The sequence below is a fragment of the Scomber japonicus genome, chromosome 1, assembly GCF_027409825.1.
Source record: "Scomber japonicus isolate fScoJap1 chromosome 1, fScoJap1.pri, whole genome shotgun sequence".
NCBI lineage: Eukaryota > Metazoa > Chordata > Actinopteri > Scombriformes > Scombridae > Scomber > Scomber japonicus.
Window position 1 is genome coordinate 17,271,386 of NC_070578.1, and position 20,878 is coordinate 17,292,263.

A 20,878-nucleotide genomic window follows, 5' to 3' on the forward strand; every position below is an offset into this window, starting at 1 on the left:
CACAATGTAATTGTCAAACACTAAAGCTTGAGTTTTTAGGCCCTGCAGTTAAATAATTATTTAAAAAAAATGTATATTTATGTCTTGAAAGTGATCAAACCACAGCATGCAGGGACATGACCGCAGACTGTTGCTACCCAAAGATGTGTTGTTAAATAACATTTTAATAGGAAAAGGTTAATTATATCTGTTGAAAGCAGAATGTGATCTTGGTCACTCACACTTACACAGTTTCCTTGGTAAAATAATAATTAAACTTGGTGGTGCTACAGTATTTTTCCAGTCTCATCAATTTGAAAGTCAGATGATCGGCTCATAAAAGGAAGAGAAACTAACTAAACAATCAGAATGTTCCCTGTGGTCAGTGATCCACAGCATGATATAGTGAGACAGCAGAAAAAAGACTTGTCAACATCAGTTCAAAGTCACAAGATGCTGCTTAAAAGAATGAAATTAGAAACAAGTCACAGTTAAGCTATTTGTCAAATAACTATAAATATAAGTTGCTGTTAATGCATTATAAAAAATGTCCTCAGCATTAAACATGTCACTGAGTGCATCTCTCTTATATGTCAAAACATTATTTATTTTAATCCATGAAGAATCTGAAGCATTTTCATGAACAAGAAAAATTATAACATCAACACAGATGTTAATATTGTAATTGTTACATCACTACTGACTATTACACACATTGACTATTGTTGTGCACTGTACTGTACTAATATTTTAACAAGTGTGAAGATCAGCCTTTAATCACAACTCAACAATCATAACAAATATGATTTTAAATTGACAGTAAAAAGTATTCAAAACTAGCGTGTGCTGATGACTTAAAATAGACAGTTTAAATGAGTTATCAATGTTTATTAGAAGACAAGTGAACAGTAAATGTGCAGACTTCTTAAATATGACCTAGATGTTGGGATTTGGTGTCACTGTCGACAAGGATGTATTACTGTCATTTCTCTCAAAACTCACATTTTTAAACCACTTAACTCATGCTAAGCTGTTACTTTTAAATGAAACATTTCTTTTTTGTCTTTTATTCTCTTTTATGGCATTTGTTGTCTATTGTTAACACTGTGTCTTCCCTACTTAGTTGTTGTTTTATATAACCTATTTTTGCCAATTCATTTATCTATGTAAAGTGTCTGACTGTGTTGAACCTCTTACCAGAGGCCCACATTTCTGTGCACGAAAATGATGTACCCAAAATAAAAAGTTTATTGTTCTTTACCCTGTTCTCATTTGAAAAGCAACCCTCCAAAATGTTACAATCAAGAAGTCAGAAAGAGAATCCTGAGTGATCCTTGAACCAAAGTTACAGATGCTATTATTATCATTATTATTTATTAATTATTATTATCATTGTTGTTGTATTGTATTATTATTATTACTTTTATTAGTAGTAGTAGTAGTAGTAGTAGTAGTAGTTTTACAGAATGACATGAAAAGAGTGAGCTTTATTACCACCTATCGGTCATGTTTAAGTATGGCACCCCAGCAATATGGAATAAGTCTGTTTTTTTTGCCAGTTATATATTCAGATTTGTGTTTTTTTTGTGTCTACTAACCATAGACTGTGTGGTACTAACACATTCACAACGTTCACACGACCAAACCCGCAGACCAGAGTGAAAAAAGGAAGAGTGACATGAGCTTCTGGCGTTGATGATCACATGAGCTGCATTCATGTGACTGCTTCACGTGGTTTCAGGGATAAATGGCAGAGGCGGACCATACCCATAGTCAGTTTTGTTTTGTCCTGTGACTGACAGTCAAAGAGGGGGGTACCTGGAGCTGAAGAAGTAATTAATTTCACACCAACAGCTGTCAAACTAGCTACAGGTAACTAACTCATTTTGTTGTTTCTTTGTTCGTGTCTTTGTGCGCAGTTTTGGACGCCTTGTATCATGTTGTTGTTTACACGGTGAGTTAGCAGTTAGCCAGCGTTAAATCGGTTACTTGAAAAACCACACCTTCAACTATACGTTCAGTCAATATTTTGGAGTGATATCGCCTCATTTTATGCAGAAGTCAGTTTATATCGCTCAACACTTTTGGTAAGGGTCGCTCGTCAGAAATGACGTATTTTCAACAGAAACAGCTGTCGCCCACTACCGTCTCCATGGAGATAGCTTTCACCGGACGTCCTAATTGATATTTCACTCTATAACTTTAGATAACGTCCTTAATGAATTAATTTAACTACAACTTTAGAATAACGTACTTGTTTAATTAGTTTAGCTAGCGTAAATACGGAAACATAATGAGAAAACGTCCTCAATTTCTGAGTCTAACACTAAGTGTCTCACGGACTACCATAAATCAGCCTCAGGTCTTCAGACTGTCTTTATAACGTCAATGATGGTCGTTATTTTTCTGGGTGTGTGTTGCTGTGACCCAGTTTTGCTTCATCACGCTCAGACTGATAAGATGAACATTCATGCAGCAGGTGCGGTGAACGTGCAGGCATCAAACACCTTTATTTAACTAGATTTGACACTTTTAATGTGATTAATGAAATGTGGTATCTGGCATCATCTCAGTTAACGGGAGGGGAATTAATTTAATACGGTAAGTTAAAATGAGCATGAAACATGATACTGAACAGTCATGCACAATGAAAGTGAAAGCAGGGTTTATAGGGGAGGTTGAAGCAACCATTTCGTGCTCAGCTTCATAACTAAACAAAAGAGAAGTGTTCAGACTTGTTTCCATCTGTGATAAACATGTATGACACAGCAGTGGGAAATTACATAGAATCACACTTCAGAAATGTTCTCACCAATGCATGTTTTCACATTTGCAAGCACAAAGAAAACAGGGTTGTTTTAGGCCTCAGATCTTTTAGGCCTTCTGCATGGTAACAAAGAATGAGGAAATCAAGTTGTGTTAGTAGATTAACGGAACAGACTGATAACAGCTTATCAGACAATATGTTACCTTGTTCATGTGCAGCCAAGAAGAAAGCACTGAAGAACAATTATATTATATGTTTGCGGATGGAGAGCTTCATAAAAATCCTGTGTCTTGACATTATTTCCAGATCATTAAATGGTATACAGAATATTGTTTTGTTCCACCTAGAGAAGTTTTTACATTAAAAGGGTAAACATACTTTCTCTTTATAGGCACCTATTAATACTGTTGCATCATGTTTAGTGTACCTCTAAATGACCACAATAAAAGAATATGGTGAGAGGATAAAGTAGTAAAAAAGTCCAAAGGAGGTTGTGTGTTGGTCACTGGTTCAGACCTGTATGGGAGCTGGTGAGTAAACAAAACCTGTTCTTCCTCTGTGGCTTTAGGCGCTTATGCACCCGTTTCTTGATGATACACTTTCCACACTGGGGGGAACATCTCGCAACCCCTCTTGACCTTTTGGGTTTTTCAAACACCACTGGTTAGCATCAGTCATACGGGGCTTTTTTTCTTGAGACTCTTGACAGTGTGGTGAGATCACACCCCTGCAGGATGACTCAGCGGGTTAATGCAGCAACCTCTCTTATTCCTGTAATGAGAGCTGTTTTTGAAGTAACTGACGTAGTTTTGATTGTTTGAGGCTGTGCAGGTCAGCATGCTGCTGGTTCACTTCCCTAAATCACACCCAAATCATTGTCAGCTACAAAAATGACTGGACCACTTCTCTTAAAACTTCACAAAAAGGTGTCTTTCAAACTTGATTTCAGTCCTCTGGTGCCCCAAAATGATATTACATATTTTGCCTATAGTTAATATCCTGAACAATATACATCACATCACATCAATAACAAGCCAATGAGGTCACTAGTGTTTTAATTCTATGTTGCTCTACTGTTAGATAAAGGAAGATGACTGAGTGGATTATGTTAACTGTCACTTCTTAAGGAAGCAGATGTTATGTGAAGGAATTTTTTTTTTTTTTTACACTTCCCTCTTTGGACTTTTTGCTGATGCTAATCCCATAGCCTCAATCATGTGATGTCAAATCGGTTTCACTGACATTCATATTTTCTGCCTCTCAGACAGAACCAAGATGTTTTCGCTAGATTCTCTTCTGTTTTTTTCTGTAATAGAAACCTGACATGACTACACAGGTGTGCTGAGTCACGCACCTAACCACACCACCACTGGTGGTAACATGACTTTTGGTTGATCTTGCTTGGGACAGATTGCTAAAAAGTAATTTGTTGTTTGTAATCTTTTGGGTTGTCAGGGTTTGAAGTGGCATGTTGGATTATTCCATCAGCTTTAAAGAAGAGCGCAGTGTCTGCACTGGTATTGATCTGACTGGACCATCCTTTTTATCCTGAGCACACCCATTGCTTCAATTTAAGAGGCTACATTATGATCTTTAATGGATGTTTGCCTGGAACTCAACTCACGCTTCACTTGTGCATTTCACCTCTGATGATGTGCTTTCTGAATACTGTTGGAGGGAGAACTGCTTTCAATTGGAAAACTTGAAACTTAGTCTTTTACAAAAGAAAATGCACAGTGTATCTTAAGTCCTTTTTTCTTGTGCTAAGGAATGAGTTTCAGGCAGTTATCATGTGTGCTCACGCAGCATGTTTAAGCACTGGAAAGGTTGCTGACCAGCATGACTGAGTCTAAGCAGTTTTCTCCGCTCTCTGTGTGCACTGTATGTTCCACTTGTAGCTGCGACAAGAGTGATGCTGTCTAGTCAGCTGTGAACACTTATTTTATCTTTTCAGGAGAGTATGTGAGTGGGAAAACTTGTGTTTAAGCACAGTATTGAAATATTTTCTTGATGACAAACTCTTCATGGTAGAGTTTTAGTTTAGTTTAGTTTTTCCTGCATATACAGTTAACTATGGTCAAGTTCTGCATTTAAAAAAAATGCTTTAACTATGGCATGATTCATTCAGCTTCTGATAGTTTAGGGAAGTTAAAATACATGGTTTGCCTTAAATGGGAACAAAATCTGTGTTTGTTAGGAAGTCATTTATGCCTAGGTTTAGTCACTGAATCGAAATGTAGGCAGAAATATTACCATAGGTCACAAATGTAACATTCAATGTGAATAATTAATAAACTTGGCCTCTCATTTTGTGTCTTTCAAGCAAAATGTGGCGTGCAGCCTTCCTCTTATTGGCTGCCAGCTTGTCGGTGAGCCTGGCCAGACCCCACCTGCATCCACTGTCCAGTGAGATGGTCAACTACATCAATAAGGTCAACACTACCTGGAAGGTGAGTTTGTTTAAAAAAAAAATAAAGAATTGTACATTATCTGATCTCCTACGAATTGTTGCCTTCGACTTGAGTTTTTTTTTTTTTTTTTTGCTGAATATTGTTTTTGCCTAAATCTACCTCCTCCACTGCAGGCTGGTCACAATTTCCATAATGTGGACTACAGTTATGTCAGGAAACTCTGCGGTACGATGCTGAAGGGACCTAAACTGCCAGTCATGTGAGTCTCACATGGAGTCTGTCTGTGGGGGTAAAACCATGAAGGGGCAAACACACAGCACATCAGTGAGAGCATATATTTTGCAATGTTGTGCTTGTCATGATAATTAATGATGCTTATTGGGTTTAATTAATAATAATGAAGCATCTTTGTTGTTTCTGAGCAAGACGCTGCACCATGTGCTCACCCATAAGATACAAAAGTACATTAAGTGTACTTACATGTAGTTACAGTAGGACATTGTAATACTTGACTCTGATACACTGTGTTCTCTTCTGCAGGGTTCAGTACGCTGGAGATATGAAGCTGCCGGAGGAATTTGACTCAAGAGAGCAGTGGCCCAACTGTCCCACTCTGAAGGAGATCAGAGACCAGGGATCCTGTGGATCCTGTTGGGTAAGGAGCCAAAGAAGTTATTGTTCAAAAGATTGGAGCATATTTAACTGGAACTGAGAATTAACAGTTTCTGAAAGAACAGGTTGCCTGGTGAATTTTTGTTGTATTATTTTAGATTGTGAGTAGTCAAGTCAGTTTTTTCCATGAAGGGTTTTGCAATCTGTACAGTACACTACACCCTTCATGGGGGAAAAAAGTAATCTGATTACTGACATTTTTTTCTGTTGATAAGGTTTTTCCTGTTTTATGATTTTAATTGTTTTTATTTGTGTTTTTGTTGCGTGCCTCGGTGGTTCTGATTATAGGCTTTCGGTGCTGCAGAGGCCATCTCCGACCGAGTGTGTATCCACAGCAACGCCAAGGTCAATGTGGAGATTTCCTCCGAGGATCTGCTGACCTGCTGTGACAGTTGCGGCATGGGGTGAGACGCAGCAACATGGGAAAAGTTTCCACATTTTTATTGTTTAAATGCTCCCACTAGTGTTGCTACAGCTCAGAAGGAAAGGATTTTGTCAGGGTTGAAGGTTTGACAAGTTATAATGATCTGGTATTTAGGAGAGAATGACGCTTTCAAAACATGCAGAAAAATGTAATGTATTAAATATGTGCACAAATACTTAATGACATGTAGAGTACAAAAAGGCAGACTGTCTGTGATGATGCAAAGGCAGATACATTTGCGATTTACATTTTTCCTCTCCTTTCTTAGATGTAACGGTGGCTACCCCTCAGCTGCTTGGGACTTCTGGACCAAAGAGGGACTGGTCTCTGGAGGCCTCTATGACTCCCATGTTGGTGAGTGATGTGACGTGTTTAAGCCCTACAATGTGCATGTGTGTCCTTTACAATTCATCTTACATTACATCTTCTTTGCGTCCACAGGTTGCCGACCTTACACCATCGCCCCCTGTGAGCACCATGTGAACGGTAGCAGACCTCCCTGCACTGGAGAGGGTGGAAATACACCTGATTGCGTCGCCAAGTGTGAACCTGGATACTCACCCAGCTACAAAGAGGACAAGCACTATGGTAAGAAATGCAGGGGAATCATTTTGACTTCCTAAAATAAGAGTTTGGGAGAGATAAAGGTTTAGGTATGTTCACACGAGCTCTACAGCTTAGCTTGCTCAGCAGTATTTACTTTATAGAATAAATTATCTGTTATGTTCTCTCTCTGATTCTACAGGAAATATGCTCCCCACTTTAGTTGACTCATATTATATTTGGGTGTGATGCCAAATAACCAACCTTGATGATGATGATGATGATGATGATGATGATGATAAACACAACTGTGTAAACATGCACACAGCACAGGGTTTTAACTTAAAGTATGTTGCAGGTAAAACGTCCTACAGCGTTCTGTCAGATGAACAGCAGATTCAGTCTGAGATATTCAAGAATGGCCCAGTAGAGGGAGCCTTCATCGTCTATGAAGACTTTTTGCTGTACAAATCTGGTAAGAACACATGCACCTTTAACAGACACACATAGTATTTACTCTTGTATGCTCACAACCTGTGGATAAAAGCTGTTTGTTGAACTTGCTCAGTGACTCCATTTTAAAAAAAAAAAAAAAAAAAAAAAAAAAAAAAAAAAAACTCATTCCTTCACGCACTTGAACTCATGTTCTTTACACAACATGCTGACTCTCCCCTCTTTGTCTTCTCTGTTGTGCTCTTTGCCTTTTTTTTTTTTCTTGTCGCCAGGTGTGTATCAGCATGTGACTGGGTCTGCTGCGGGTGGACACGCCATCAAGATGCTTGGCTGGGGGGTGGAGGATGGTGTTCCCTACTGGCTCTGCGCCAACTCCTGGAACACCGACTGGGGGGATAATGGTGAGCAAAGACACTTTTTTTTTTTTTTTTTTTTTTTTTTACTACTTTTTAATTTAGATTCATACAACGAAAGTCCCACCACCACTTATTTACTTACATACATACATACATACATACATACATACATAATGAGAGAAACAGGATATTAGAAATGCTGTACTTATAATAGTGTAAACCACCAACTGAAGACTTAAATCATCCTATAGTTGAATCATTTGAGTTGCATCACATTATCATATATATATTTTACAGGGTTATTTTATACATACATCTTATTTCACTTAGGTTCATCTGACAAGTACATGAAACTTTAAAGATTAAGATTTTCAAGCAAAATATACAATGTGCTCTCAAGATGCATTCTTACATTTTAAGAGACCAGTTCCAGCTACAATATTTTTTAAAAATTGGCACAGGCTGCCACATTAATTATTTAAAGATCTGAAATTAAATGTTCTTCAAAATAAGTTCATCTTGGTGAATAATACTATTTCTGCTTTGTAGTATTGCTACTTTATTTCAATCCTTGTAAATAGTTCTATCATGTGTTGCTTTCTAAAAGTCCTTGTACTTATTATACGTCATATCCAACCAGAATATGAGACACAAATGGAAACATTCAATGTCAAACTCAAGATATGCAGATATTTTATGCTTTCAAACATCCGTTTGTTGGTTTTGGCTCTGAGCTTCTGTTTGTTTTTCCTTTTTCTTCATTTGCTAAAACTGGGCTAATTTAAGTGTGAACTGTCTTCTTGTTTGTTTCTGGTCTTAAGGTTACTTTAAAATCCTGCGTGGATCTGATCACTGTGGTATTGAGTCTGAAGTTGTGGCTGGCATTCCCAAATAAAAACCAGGTAAGACACCAAAAATATGTCATGGGGATATAATGTTTCAGCCTCTCTAATGTAATGCATAGATTTATGTTTGTGCACAAGTGACTGTTGACCCTGTACCACTGCTGTAGCTTCTCATTTCAGCTCTAATGGGCTTCTGTCTTTCTAAAATCCTCAACATAAGTTTGATAGTTTGTATGTTACATGTAGAGCTGCAATGATTAATCAATTTGTTGTCAGCTATTAAATTAATTGCCAAATATTTTGATCATGAATTGATCACAATCAGGTTTATTGGCAAATAGGTTTGCACATACAAGGACTATGACTAGGTGTTGTGGTCCATAACAGTCAAAAACATTAAGTAATCCTAAATAACATAAAAAGGGATTAACATTTAAACATATATGTAAAATATATTCTAAGTGAGAAGAGCTGCTACAGGTTAATTGTTTTTAGTTTTAGTATTCTTTGACAGTAAACTGAATGTGATGTGGTCTGTTCTGGTTGGGACAAAACAAGACATTTGAGGACATCACCTTGTGCTTAGGGAAATGGTGATTGGACCAAACACCTAATCTGTTAATTGAGAAAGCAATTAAGTGTTAGTTTCAGCCCTTGTGACCTGTAGTATGTGTCTGCGTTTGTCTTGCAGGTTCGGAGCAGAAGTGTCATTACATAATCACTAGAGGGCGACACACAGGAATTCTTCAACACCTTTTTAACTGCATTTAGTCCCTAAAGTTACAACTCCACTGATCACTGGCACACATGACATGTGGCTTTCTTTTGATGGCAGGCAGAAAAAACTTGAGCAGCCTCTACATGAAGGTGGTTTTAGCAGATTGAGTATGATAGCAACTACTGTATGTCACATTGCTGTATGGCAGTCTAAAGGTTGCACAGGAGAAAAAACACATAAGTATATTATTTAATTTTATCTCAGGTGATTTTGACCTTTGACCCCCCCCCCCCACCACCACCACCACCACCACCACCACCATTTTTTTGCACTGCTGAAAAGTGTGAGCTGTTTTTAGAGCAATACAGCCACAGGAAGTGATTTGACACCATTTACAAGACTCTGCCTGGTTGAGCAGAGGAGGTCAGTTTATATGAATGTGTCTAATTTTAAATGATCAAAGCTTTTATATTGATTGCCATTTTTATTTCTCAGTGCCACCAATGTCAGTCCACAATGTTAGGATCTACTCATTGTAATTTGTGCCTATTAGTGTTTTTAAGCGTTGAGTATTAGATGAGAAATGTAACATTTTTTAAAAGTTATGAATGGAAATGAGATGGAGTGTTTTTGTCTGCCTGTATTGACCAGAATATTGTCACATAGCTGTTATGTTCTGAAATAAAATTGAAAAAATTGAAAAATCTGAATACTTTGGTTCCCAGTATGTTTTTGCTCTTGAACGTGCATCCTAGAATTTCGAATTCATGTGTGACTGATTTTAAACCTCACAAGCATGATGTGACTGACTTACCATGAAACTCTGAGTCAAGATGTGAATAAAGTCATTTCTCATGGTAGCTGATACATATTATTATTATTATTATTATTATTATTATTATTATTATAGGTTTCCATTGCTTCTAAAAAAAAAGAATTTGAGTGCTTTTTAGATTAACTGATGAATACTCATTTTTAAGCAAAGTGACCACAATTTCTGTTACATATGAGCTAGAAACCTGCTTCCTGGACCATCTGTGCTGATGAATGAACTCTTTATTTTCTGACCATTTTGAATTAATTTAATTTTCCACAAGGTTTTCAGGTGTACATCAACACTTAACCTCTGTCAATAACACAACATAAAGGTGTGCTATGGGCATGAAATTAACTTGTATAGCACGTCAAGTCTTTTTTCTTTTTCTTTTTAGTCAGAGGTATCAATACATCTTCAGGTACAGTGACACAATATATGTACTTTATGTACCAGCGAGAATAGAAATATAAAATATGTATACAATCTTTGTTTACAAGTTATACATATGGTACCCTTTCTAAGTCCATAATAGAAAAGGGGGGGAAAGGCCAAAGAGTATCTTGTACCCAAAATGTGGTTTCTCATCCTTATTTTGTTTGAATCAGTCCTTTCAATATCAATGAATAAACAAATAAACATAACTAAACACACACAGAGAGCAAAAAACAAATAAAAGTGCTAGCGGTTTGACTTCATATCATTACATGAGTGGTTATAGTCAAAGTGGTTTTCAATGGCAGCAAGTAAACCCATACGGTGACAATGGGAGACATTTAAAATGCTAAAAAAGTTCAAATGTTTGAAAAAACCACTCTTAGCTCTGTTTCGACACTTCCGCTTTGTTGTCAGCGTAAACAAACCCTCCCACTTCGTAGTAGAAAGCTGTTTGCTCCATTTCTACACCGCCCTGATCCTATTGTAAACCTATAACTCGGACAGCTGTGTGTAACCTAAAACAAAATACGAAATTGGAAGCCCTTTTCAGAAAAAATATATGAAATGCTACACTGAAAAGTCTAAAAATATTAAATTGGATAGAATAAGTAACCAAAGTACATAATTCCGCCCATTAAAATAGACCCGGGACACTCCGGCTCTCAAAACAAACACACCACCCAACGCCCGACTTCCTACTGGTCGAGCAGGCTGAGAGAGCTCATACAGCCAGCGAGCGATGGATGGGGGAGGCAGGGTTTCGTGGATGAAATATGGGCCCGTTGTGTCCTTGCTTGTGGTTCTTTTGGCCGTGTGGTTCCGGTCACCCCAGGATGGAGACCTGGACGACAGGCTGGACACCGTGTTGTCCTCTCTGCTGCGGGCGGAGCGCAAAGTGGGCATGAACGACGTCGCCAGACCGAGAGTAGCTGTTGGTAAGTGCTAACCTAGCTAACAGTGACTAACCTAATCTCAGGAGTAGACTATGGGTTCATAATTTTTACAAGTGGAAACTGAATTAGCGATATATTCAAGTTTAATTTAAAGTAGGTTGACGTTAATGCCATTCATTGTTCTCTTTTATAAACATAAAATAAATAACATTTAACTGCCAACTGTCTGTGCTGGGGCTTTAAAATGCTAATAATGATGTAATTTATTACAAACTTTCGCAAGCCATTAAAAATAGGGAACAAAGGAAAGGTGTTCATCTTAAATTAACTACAGGCCTTGCAGATAGTGCTCAAAATATCAGGATTTATCACAAAATGACAGATCAAGTGAAAAGCAGCTTGGAGATCTAATGTCAGGTTTTGTATACTGAAGCCAAACCTGACTCTGTGAAAGAAGCTAGATCCTGTTAGATGTGCTCAGTCATCGTTTTTCAGTATCTTTTCTGACCAGCTGGCACAATTTGTTCCTCTATCATTCAACTGGACACCACACAGACATGTCATCTTCTCTGTGCAGCTCTACAGTCCAGGCCTGCTATGTTTGAGCTGATGAGGAACAATGACAAGTGCATAGAAAAATGGGCAAGTTGGTGCTAAAATTTGCCCAATGAATGAGTGGGAATGTGGACGAATTTAGGGGCTAATAACACTAGAACTAGTAGTAGTTAATGTGTGACATGTTCAGTTCAAACCTGGCTAATTAGTAGAGGCAGCTCAGGAATGTATATGTGGACATTTTCAGGTTCCTCTGGTTTTAGGTTTGGTATTAAGACAGCTACACTCTTGACTACTCCACACTTTCACACCGTGCCACTAAGTAAAGGCACAGCATTATTGTGAGTGATATCACCTGAGTGACTAGTGCCTCAACAGTGGGCATCAAGCCATTAGTAATATTAAAGGGTGGAATTCTGCACCTGAAGACAACAAAATGCTTCAGATAGGTATCTTATCCTATCTTGTCCTTTCGAACCTTGTAACAAACACACAACAGAAGTGATCCCCATATCTGTCCAACCTTTACCCTGTTGACAGCCACGCAGTCAGACCTGTAAACATTGTAATTATCAGTCATTATTAACAACCCATGTCAGCCTAGTTACATAATATGTCAAAAACTTACATCTAAAGCTCATGTATTGCTATTTGGTGCTTCAGGCCATGAATTGGAGTTATAACACAATGTTTCCCAACCACATGATGACAACATGTTGTTGCCTGCTTTCCTCCGCTCTGATTTTATATGTTGTTTTGCCTCTGTCCTGTGTTACTTAATGTGTCATTATGTTTTGACTGCTTGCACTGAGTTAACAGCTGAAACTATATCAGTCTGTCAGATTTTTTGATCAACCGTGGTGGCAGACAAATGTTGCAGCACCAGGCACAGCTGCTGGGTGGATTTCCTTCTGCTCCATTTACTAAAATTGCACACTGGCATTACCTCTCTCCATGATTTGTTTATACCATTTGGTTTGATCAAAAGGCCCTCCTGTTTCACAACCATCATCCTGTTCCTTTCCCAACAGGCCACCTCTGATATCTCTTGTTATCTTCTCCCTCTTGTTGACCAATAATGCTTAGATGTCCATTGATTTTTTTGCATATTTATTTCTCTTTGTCTTTCTTTTCTGCCCCTCTTTGTCACTGTAGGTTTTGGAGGTTGTGTGGACCTGATAGTTGACGGCGTAACATTGCTTAATAAGATTGGCCTCCCCCCCACAGACCAGCCGCTTCATCATGACTACATAGAAAACACTGCGCAGCTGGCTGAGAGCTTTGCCTACTTTTTTGCACCGGGAGCTGCTGCAGAGTAAGTTACATTAGTGAACACATGCTCAGTCTGATCTTGTCAGGACATTATAGGTGATTCTTCTAATCCATCTGATGTCAGAGTGTGAGTGAGTGTGTGTATGTGTGTGTGTGTGTGTGTGTGTGTGTGTGGACAGGAGGGAGGGGGAATGGCAAGAAGATATTATCTTTGTGAGGCTTGAGATCATTTTAGCCCCTCAGGCTGCTGTACTCCTGACTCATTGTCCTCCTCCTGCCGTCACATGTTCGTTCACAAACAAGCTCAAATTCCTCTGTGTAGTTAAATGGATTTATTTTTAAGATCCATGCATACAATAAAAAGTGCCAAAACAAGTTATGTTATTTAGATAGTGTCACGGCAGCCATTTTAAAGTATTTGGGATTAAGATTTGTACAGTTGAACTCATCTACCCTGTCCTCTCTGTCATTGGTGACTGCTGTCGCTTGTTGTTGCTGTGGCGCCTGTGAGCCCTTGTTCATTGTCTGGCATTAACACCTAAAGTCAACAGGCTCACAAAGAGAGAAAAGGCGAGGGAATGTATGAGAGAGACAGTGAATAAATGTTTTTTTTCCATCATAAAGAGTTATTTTACTTGCCTTATTTTGTTTAATTTACAATTGAAAATGGAGAACATCCATCAAATGACAAAGTTGTGTAGATAAAGTCTGATTACACTATTTTATTGTAATTTTACAAAATGAAATATCTTAATCATAAGTTGCCCAGTGTGTTGTTTCTCTTCAATTTATACCACAGTTTTTTCTGCAGTTTAAAATCAGTTTTACACATTCAGTTCCAGAAAGAGAGATGGTGTGTGACATACAGATGAGCATAAAGAGATGAGTTAAAAATAACCATAATCTGCAGGATGCTAATGTTCAGCTGCCCAGGCTAATCTCACACATACTGCTGTCTGTAGAATAGTCTGGTACACCACAGGCCTCAAACCTTCTTTCACAACACTGCCTTTTTTTCTTGCTATTTATACATGATGGTGTCACTTTGAGCACTCAGAATGATAGACTTTGAAGTTAAAATATTTATGCTTTTATCAGAAGGGTGTCAGTGTTCAAATTGTTTTTCAGGAGTCTCATAGCAACAAGTGGTGCCACAACCTGAATCTCCTGCACTGCCTGAGTAGAATAAAAGCGTTTATGTTGTCTTTTTTTCCCCACTTATCTCACACTGGGATTTCTTTTGCTTTCTCAAGTGTCTTTAGCTTTTGCATCCACTCCATGTCCAGTAGCACCTCTACTTATTTAGTGTACATGTCTTTTTCTTTTGTCTAAAGTTTAAATATATTTGATATACGTCACGTGTGTTTTTCCTAACAGAGCTTCTCCACAGAACATAATGGTATAAAACACATCAGTCCTGTTGGTAGAAGACAAACTTTCACAGTAGTAGCTGTAGTAACATTTTGAAAAGAAACACACTTCTTATGAAAATGCATTCAGATGTTTTGAACGCCCTGTTTCATAGTAGTTTTGGAACAAATTGACATTTGCGAATGGATCACATCAACAAGTTTTTCAGGTTTAAATGGCAATTCAAAGTGTTTTACAAGCTCCATAAAATAATTGGGATGTGATAACACAAATGAAAACAGGTGTTTATAGAAAATGATGTGACTACTCTCAAGTTCTTGTCTTTCAGTTTAATTGTATTTTCCTTTTTTCTCTTGCAGGCGGTTTATGCTAAATGACACCCTCTTTAGTGAGCTGGTTGAAGCATCCCGTGATTTACCTGGAAACAGATGGTCGGTAGGTGGAAATGCCCCAGTAATGGCTGGCCGCATGGCAATTGAGGGTTGTGATGTGTTGCTAGGGGGAAGCTTCAGCCCTGACTTTACAGATGTCCTGTCCCAGCACATCACAGGTACACACACACACACACACACACACACACACACACACTTTTTTTCTTTTTCTTCTGTGCTCTCTCTCTAACTCTCTTTTAACAAACCCTGTAATTTCCATCTCCATTCTCCCTACATCACCTCCATCTGTCTCTCCAGTGGCTGGTAACACAGTAGAGGAGCCAGACATTCATCTCATCCTGGAGTATCCATCTGGTGCCTGCTGGGGGCGCTATACCTCACATCGAGCCAACAGGTATGTGTTCGGTGGAGGTTTGGAGAACCTTGAGGAACCACAAATTGAAAGCTACTTATATTTGAGCATGTAACATATTTCACAGTATTCCAGTACTCTGAATTTAGTGAATATTGTGAATAAAAGAGCTGTGATGTGTTCTAAGGCTAAGATATTTAGAGGTAACTGTGCCTTACATGAATTTATGTGGTCTTCAGGTATATCATCCACAGTGATGACCATAACCCCTACCTGGCCTCCATGGAGGAATTTGCAAAGAAGCTCAAAGACTTTGACCCAGATCTGCTGGTGGTGGGCGGACTGCAAATGATGGACAACTTCCCTTTCCACTCAGGTAAAAGGAAATTGGTGAAGCTGTTTCATTTGTTGGAACATCGAGTATTAGTTTCAGTTGTGTTGCACAAATTGGGATATATTCAAAGTTTTTAAATCACACCCAAATAACAGAATCTACAGAGTAGGCCTGATATATTTGTACTTATACTTTATATTATTTTGATAATTGTTCATATAAAAATATGCTATGCTGAGCTCACCATGTTAGACTGATTCATTCAGTCAGATAGAAAGTGACATTGTCACCAGCAGCCAATCAATCTAGCAGGTATTAGTCAGGTGTTGAATTTGACATGACTTTGGCCACATTTTAGATAGAACAAAAAAGAAAAAGTGGTTTGATTTTTGAAAGAACGTCACTCTGTTTGAGTGATTATATATATATTTTTTTGTAATGGGTGATTATAACTTGGTTGGTTCTGTTACTGTTATTCAGTCTTTTCATTTGTTTCCTCCATTCCTCTTCTGGCATTTGTCTTCTTGTGATATCTTACCTTCTCGACCCTTTTTGTCTGTCACACCCAGCCTCACTCCTTATCGCCTTGTCATAATTGCAGGTGAGCGTGATGCGCTCCTCTCCCGCCTGGCTGACCTGCTCACCTCCACATCTCCCACAATTGGCATCCATTTTGAGATGGCCAGTTTTGTAGAAGAGAGCATAATGGAAGACCTGCTTCATTATGTTATCCCCCATGTATGTATGACCAAACAATTAAATCAATAACAGTAATTTACATAATCAGTTACTCAGACTGAGTTGAATGATTACAAATCATAGGTGTGAAAAACGTATTATAACTATATGGCAGTGTTGCAGAAATTCAGTTGTATAGCTGTACAATCACAAAAAACTATTCTATTATAACTTATATTTATCAATGAATATGGAGAGAGGTAGTCTGGAAAGGTACAAAATGTCTGGAAAAGAATACCAGGTAGTTTGAAACTAGATTTATGTAGTTAAATTTCCCCTCCTGTGTATTTACATCTATTTTGAATCCATGTGTTGCTATATCAGGGTGTGTGTAGTGTACTACTAGTTACTGTAGTAGTGGGTTAAGGGTAGTTGAAAGTTTGATTTTTGTCTTGCTTGTTGTAAACTGCAGTGAGAAAACAGAACTGTGAAACAATTGGAGGAATATGTTCTGGCCCATTTTATTAATAGTTACTAACAATTATTAAGTGTAGTGCACACATTCATGCCCTGCTCAGGATAAATTTTAATCATGTAAGCAGATGTTAGCATTTAGCTTAAAGCACTGTACACAAGCACAGCCTCACAAAGCTGTGAGTGTGGATGTATTTACACCTGGCATTAAAGTGTGATCTGTATCTGGATATATTATGTAAATAAGGAAAAAGACATTGTTTGTTTACAAGTCTGCCAGCTCCACCTAGTTAATATGGAGATTGATCATGGCGTCAACACAAATGAGAAAACTAAAACACATTTTAATACCAGGTCTAAATATAATGTGTCAGATGTCATTGGCATGTGATTGGTACCATCCAGATACCAGATACCAGTTACATGCTAATACCAGCTGTAAATGAGCCACTAGTCTTGTTTCAAGATGCACCGTACAGAGGACTGCAGGTGACTCATCCTGATTCTGCTTTCTCCCAGGCGGACTCTCTAGGAATGAATGAACAGGAACTTCCCAACCTGCTCAGTCTACTTAAAGGCTCCAACATCACAGTTTTGTCTGACCCAAACCCCCGTGTAGCTACCGTCCTGGACCAGATGAGAGAGGTTTATCGCATTATCAACCAGCGCTACAAGGATGCCAGTGCAGAAAATGACAGCACTAAGGCTAAGCCCCTAACCAGGCTCCATGTCCACACACTGGCCTTTCAGGCCATGATCGTGACACGTGGCTCCCAGTGGAAGAACACAATGTCAGCCACTGCCAAGGCCTCCCTCACAGCTAACCGCCATGTCTGTGGCTCTAATGACATTGATCCCAACAAGGCGAGGCTTATCATGGACGACTCGTTCTCTGTGAGTCGTCAGGAGGGCAGCCAGCGTATCCCCCTGCAGGAGACCAGGCCCGTCAGCTGCTGGGATGAGGAGGACTACGAAATCTGCGTGGCTCCTGTGCTGGTGTGCACTGAGGTTTACCAAACTGCAGGTGGAGGAGACAACATCTCAGCTGCTGGCCTGGTGCTGCAGATATAGAGAAGGAAGGAAACTATAATGGTCTGTCTGTGTGTAGTGCTAACTAGATGTTGGCAAACAACTCTGGAAACTTGATCTAGGTCTGATGCAAAATAGCCATCATGGCACACACAGGTAATGACTGTGAGTATCTGACTAATGCCATCACTCTTGCAGCTCACAGCCAAGATGGACCATGAGGAAAACTGATTATCATTCATAGGAGTCAGATGATGGGGTAAAGTGGTTTGGTCATCAGGTTAGACCACCAGATTTTTTTAATTTACAGGCTCAGTATGTCTGTGAACATACAAGAATATGTAATTACACTTTCTTTGCCAGAGTGCAAAATCCTTTAGCATCCAGTTTATTTGGTTTTAGAACCAAAACTTTGAGCCGACACTGTCCTCTTCTGTCCTACGTTTTATTCAATATCATGCTTTTATCTTTGACAAACCATTGTAGCCCATCACCTGACTCTAATGATGGCAGTGATGGTCACCTGTTCTCTATTTCTCTAAGGCCTTAAAAGACTCGGCCTTCAGTAGGGATGTGATAAGGAGGGATGAGGTTTGGACAAAGTCTTACAGACACGGGGTTGGTTAAAACACAAAGTTTAGAAAAGTATACTAAAATGATCTGTGATGAAACAAGGATCATTAAACCTATGGCTCCACTAAACTGTAAACTCATACTGACTATTACAAATTTAGTTTCAGACAGATCCTGTCATGAAGGTCTGAGTCCTTTATAATGAGAAGGCTCCATCCTGCCTCATCCCATCTGCTGTCTTATCACAAAGGTGAAGAAAGATTTAAAGTAGAACGCTTGTGATCACCTACCATTCTTCCCAGTATATGTGAAAATTTTACATGCAGGTTTGGGTGTGTTTGATCTGTTTTAATATTGTCATTCCTGTGTGTCAGTTGCAGTGCAATAATGCAAAAAGAAAAGTTTTATGAGACCACTTTTGGTAGCTGGATATGATGTCACAAATGTCCTCTCTACCTCCATTGTCATTTTTTCTTCTTCTTCCCATTTCCATTCATCATACTTTTCTGTTGTCTGTCATATTTCTTCCTTGTCCTCATCTCATGTTTATTTATGGCTTTTTAAGGACCAAATTACCAGTGTGGAGATCTCCAGACTGCTCCTGCTGAAAGGTAGAAGTGATTGGCAGCTGGTTTCCACACTCATACAATATAGTGGAACATCTAGTTTATAGTTTAATGTGTCTCATATCTATCTTTCATTCTGTGGCATAGTGGAACACACTGAATTTACATTTTCCATGTTTAGTCTTCATCTCATTTATAGTCGCATCAGAGACCAGATATTTTTCTCCCTTCAATATCCATCAATAATAAAAACCCACATACTGCTGATTGTTCGATCTCTACTGGTAGTCAGTGACATCAATCACAAAGCCACTATGTTCTCAATTGCAATTTAAAATAAAGATAATGTAGAATTTAAACCTGGGCCTTCCCTCTGAATGGCCATTATCACACAACCATCTCACTCTTTTCAGGGTTGTCAGTTTAAAACTATTTACTACACAGAGACTGGACTAAATCAAACATTCCATTACACATTCATTGTCAGCTGTTTTCACCATTCCCAATGAAGTATGCTCACTATAAATACACTCAATATGAAGTTTTTTTTCCTTGCTTACAAAATGTTCATTACTTTTGTTAAAAATTGCTTCTCAAACAGAAAATCACATTTTCAGAGAGGAACACATTTATTTTTGTTACAATGCAACAAGTATGAGGTCAAGAGAGGATATGAAAAGTAAATGAGTCGTTTTTAAATGTTTTCCTTGTATCGACTGATTTGATGCTGTTTGATTATGCTGAAGGTAAATGAGCCTTATTCTGTCTGTCTGACTTTTGGTGTTTAGTGAAAAGGGAATGTTTAATACAGACTTTTTCTATTACTGTAGGCTTTTGTTTTTATTTTCTGATGTCCTCTTCTTGCACAGTGATTGGAAGCCAAGAGTAACGGGTTGTGTTTTTACTGTGAAATGTTTAAAGCAGAACTTCAGCATGCATTCACACTCAGATCTAAAGTTTGCATTTACCACCATATCATAACTTATCTAAATGCTAGATAAGTGCTGTCATTCATGTTCCAAAGCTGTGTAACTTTCATGCATGTTAACTATTCAATGCAGAATCACTTCCGATAAAATGCTAAGCAGTCATTGCTTTGTCTGTTTCTTTTATGATACGGGGCTCATTTATTAACAATAGTTAAGGTTAATGCCCTTAATAGCTGACACTTCATTTCCTTAAACAAGTACTTTGGACAAATAAGCTCTAGATTTGTCACAACACTGCCATCCATCAAGCTCAGTGATTCTTCTAAACCTGAGGCCTGTGATAATTGCTGTCACTTCATAGTTTCATCATAACTCATGGTTCTTTCCTTCCTGATACATTTCCTACACATTTCATTTCATGAAGGGGATACTCCTTGTGTTTATGGTTCCTGCTTGTGTACTGGTACACAACGCCTAGTATATAACCCAGTCAAATGAGTAACCAAATTACCTCCTGTTTATTTTGCTACCAAATTATATTTTAATGTCCAGATTCCTCTTACCTTTTTGATATTACTGCACAGGAGGAATTGTGTCTTAAATTACACAAAGACTTTGGTTTAAACACTCTATGTCTTCTGTATTTGCAGGAGTGAATAATATTGCTGTCTCTGAAAACCTTATATCTGATATTGTACTTACAGCATGGGTAAGAAATTAGCTTTAAGACTTAGAAGAAGTCCAGTTTTACTGAACATGAAGTTGCTATTTGTCAATGTTGTCATATACTCGACAAACAAACCCTGAACATAACTACAGTGGATTAATAGGTGACATCAGAAAGTGTCTCTGTTGGGTTTTTCTCTGTCATATTAGCAATAGACAGGGTTAGAAATGAACATGTCCTATGTAAAAACATGCATTTAAAATTCCACTGCAGCTGCTGTACTGCAGAGATAGTAAGAAGTTATTTTAAGACCACCATCTCACCCCTTTTTCTCAGAATGGTTGATGAATTCCTCATAACCAACAGTATACCT

The 20,878-nt window shown here is 38.3% G+C and overlaps 2 protein-coding genes across 2 annotated transcripts; both read left to right on the forward strand.

Annotated features, from left to right (window-relative positions):
* The first annotated feature begins 1,715 nt into the window (after window positions 1-1,715).
* ctsba (cathepsin Ba) lies at window positions 1,716-9,395 on the forward strand. The gene is made up of 11 exons (XM_053316965.1): window positions 1,716-1,851; window positions 5,070-5,196; window positions 5,331-5,416; window positions 5,698-5,812; window positions 6,118-6,233; window positions 6,522-6,607; window positions 6,695-6,841; window positions 7,155-7,271; window positions 7,522-7,650; window positions 8,427-8,507; window positions 9,142-9,395. The coding sequence occupies exons 2-10, from the start codon at window positions 5,074-5,076 to the stop codon at window positions 8,498-8,500; spliced, it is 993 nt and encodes a 330-aa protein (XP_053172940.1). The 5' UTR covers window positions 1,716-1,851; window positions 5,070-5,073; the 3' UTR covers window positions 8,501-8,507; window positions 9,142-9,395.
* Window positions 9,396-11,122: 1,727 nt separating this feature from the next.
* adpgk2 (ADP-dependent glucokinase 2) lies at window positions 11,123-20,000 on the forward strand. The gene is made up of 7 exons (XM_053316926.1): window positions 11,123-11,355; window positions 13,024-13,183; window positions 14,871-15,061; window positions 15,201-15,297; window positions 15,495-15,631; window positions 16,191-16,327; window positions 17,261-20,000. The coding sequence occupies exons 1-7, from the start codon at window positions 11,160-11,162 to the stop codon at window positions 17,810-17,812; spliced, it is 1,470 nt and encodes a 489-aa protein (XP_053172901.1). The 5' UTR covers window positions 11,123-11,159; the 3' UTR covers window positions 17,813-20,000.
* Window positions 20,001-20,878: the final 878 nt, after the last annotated feature.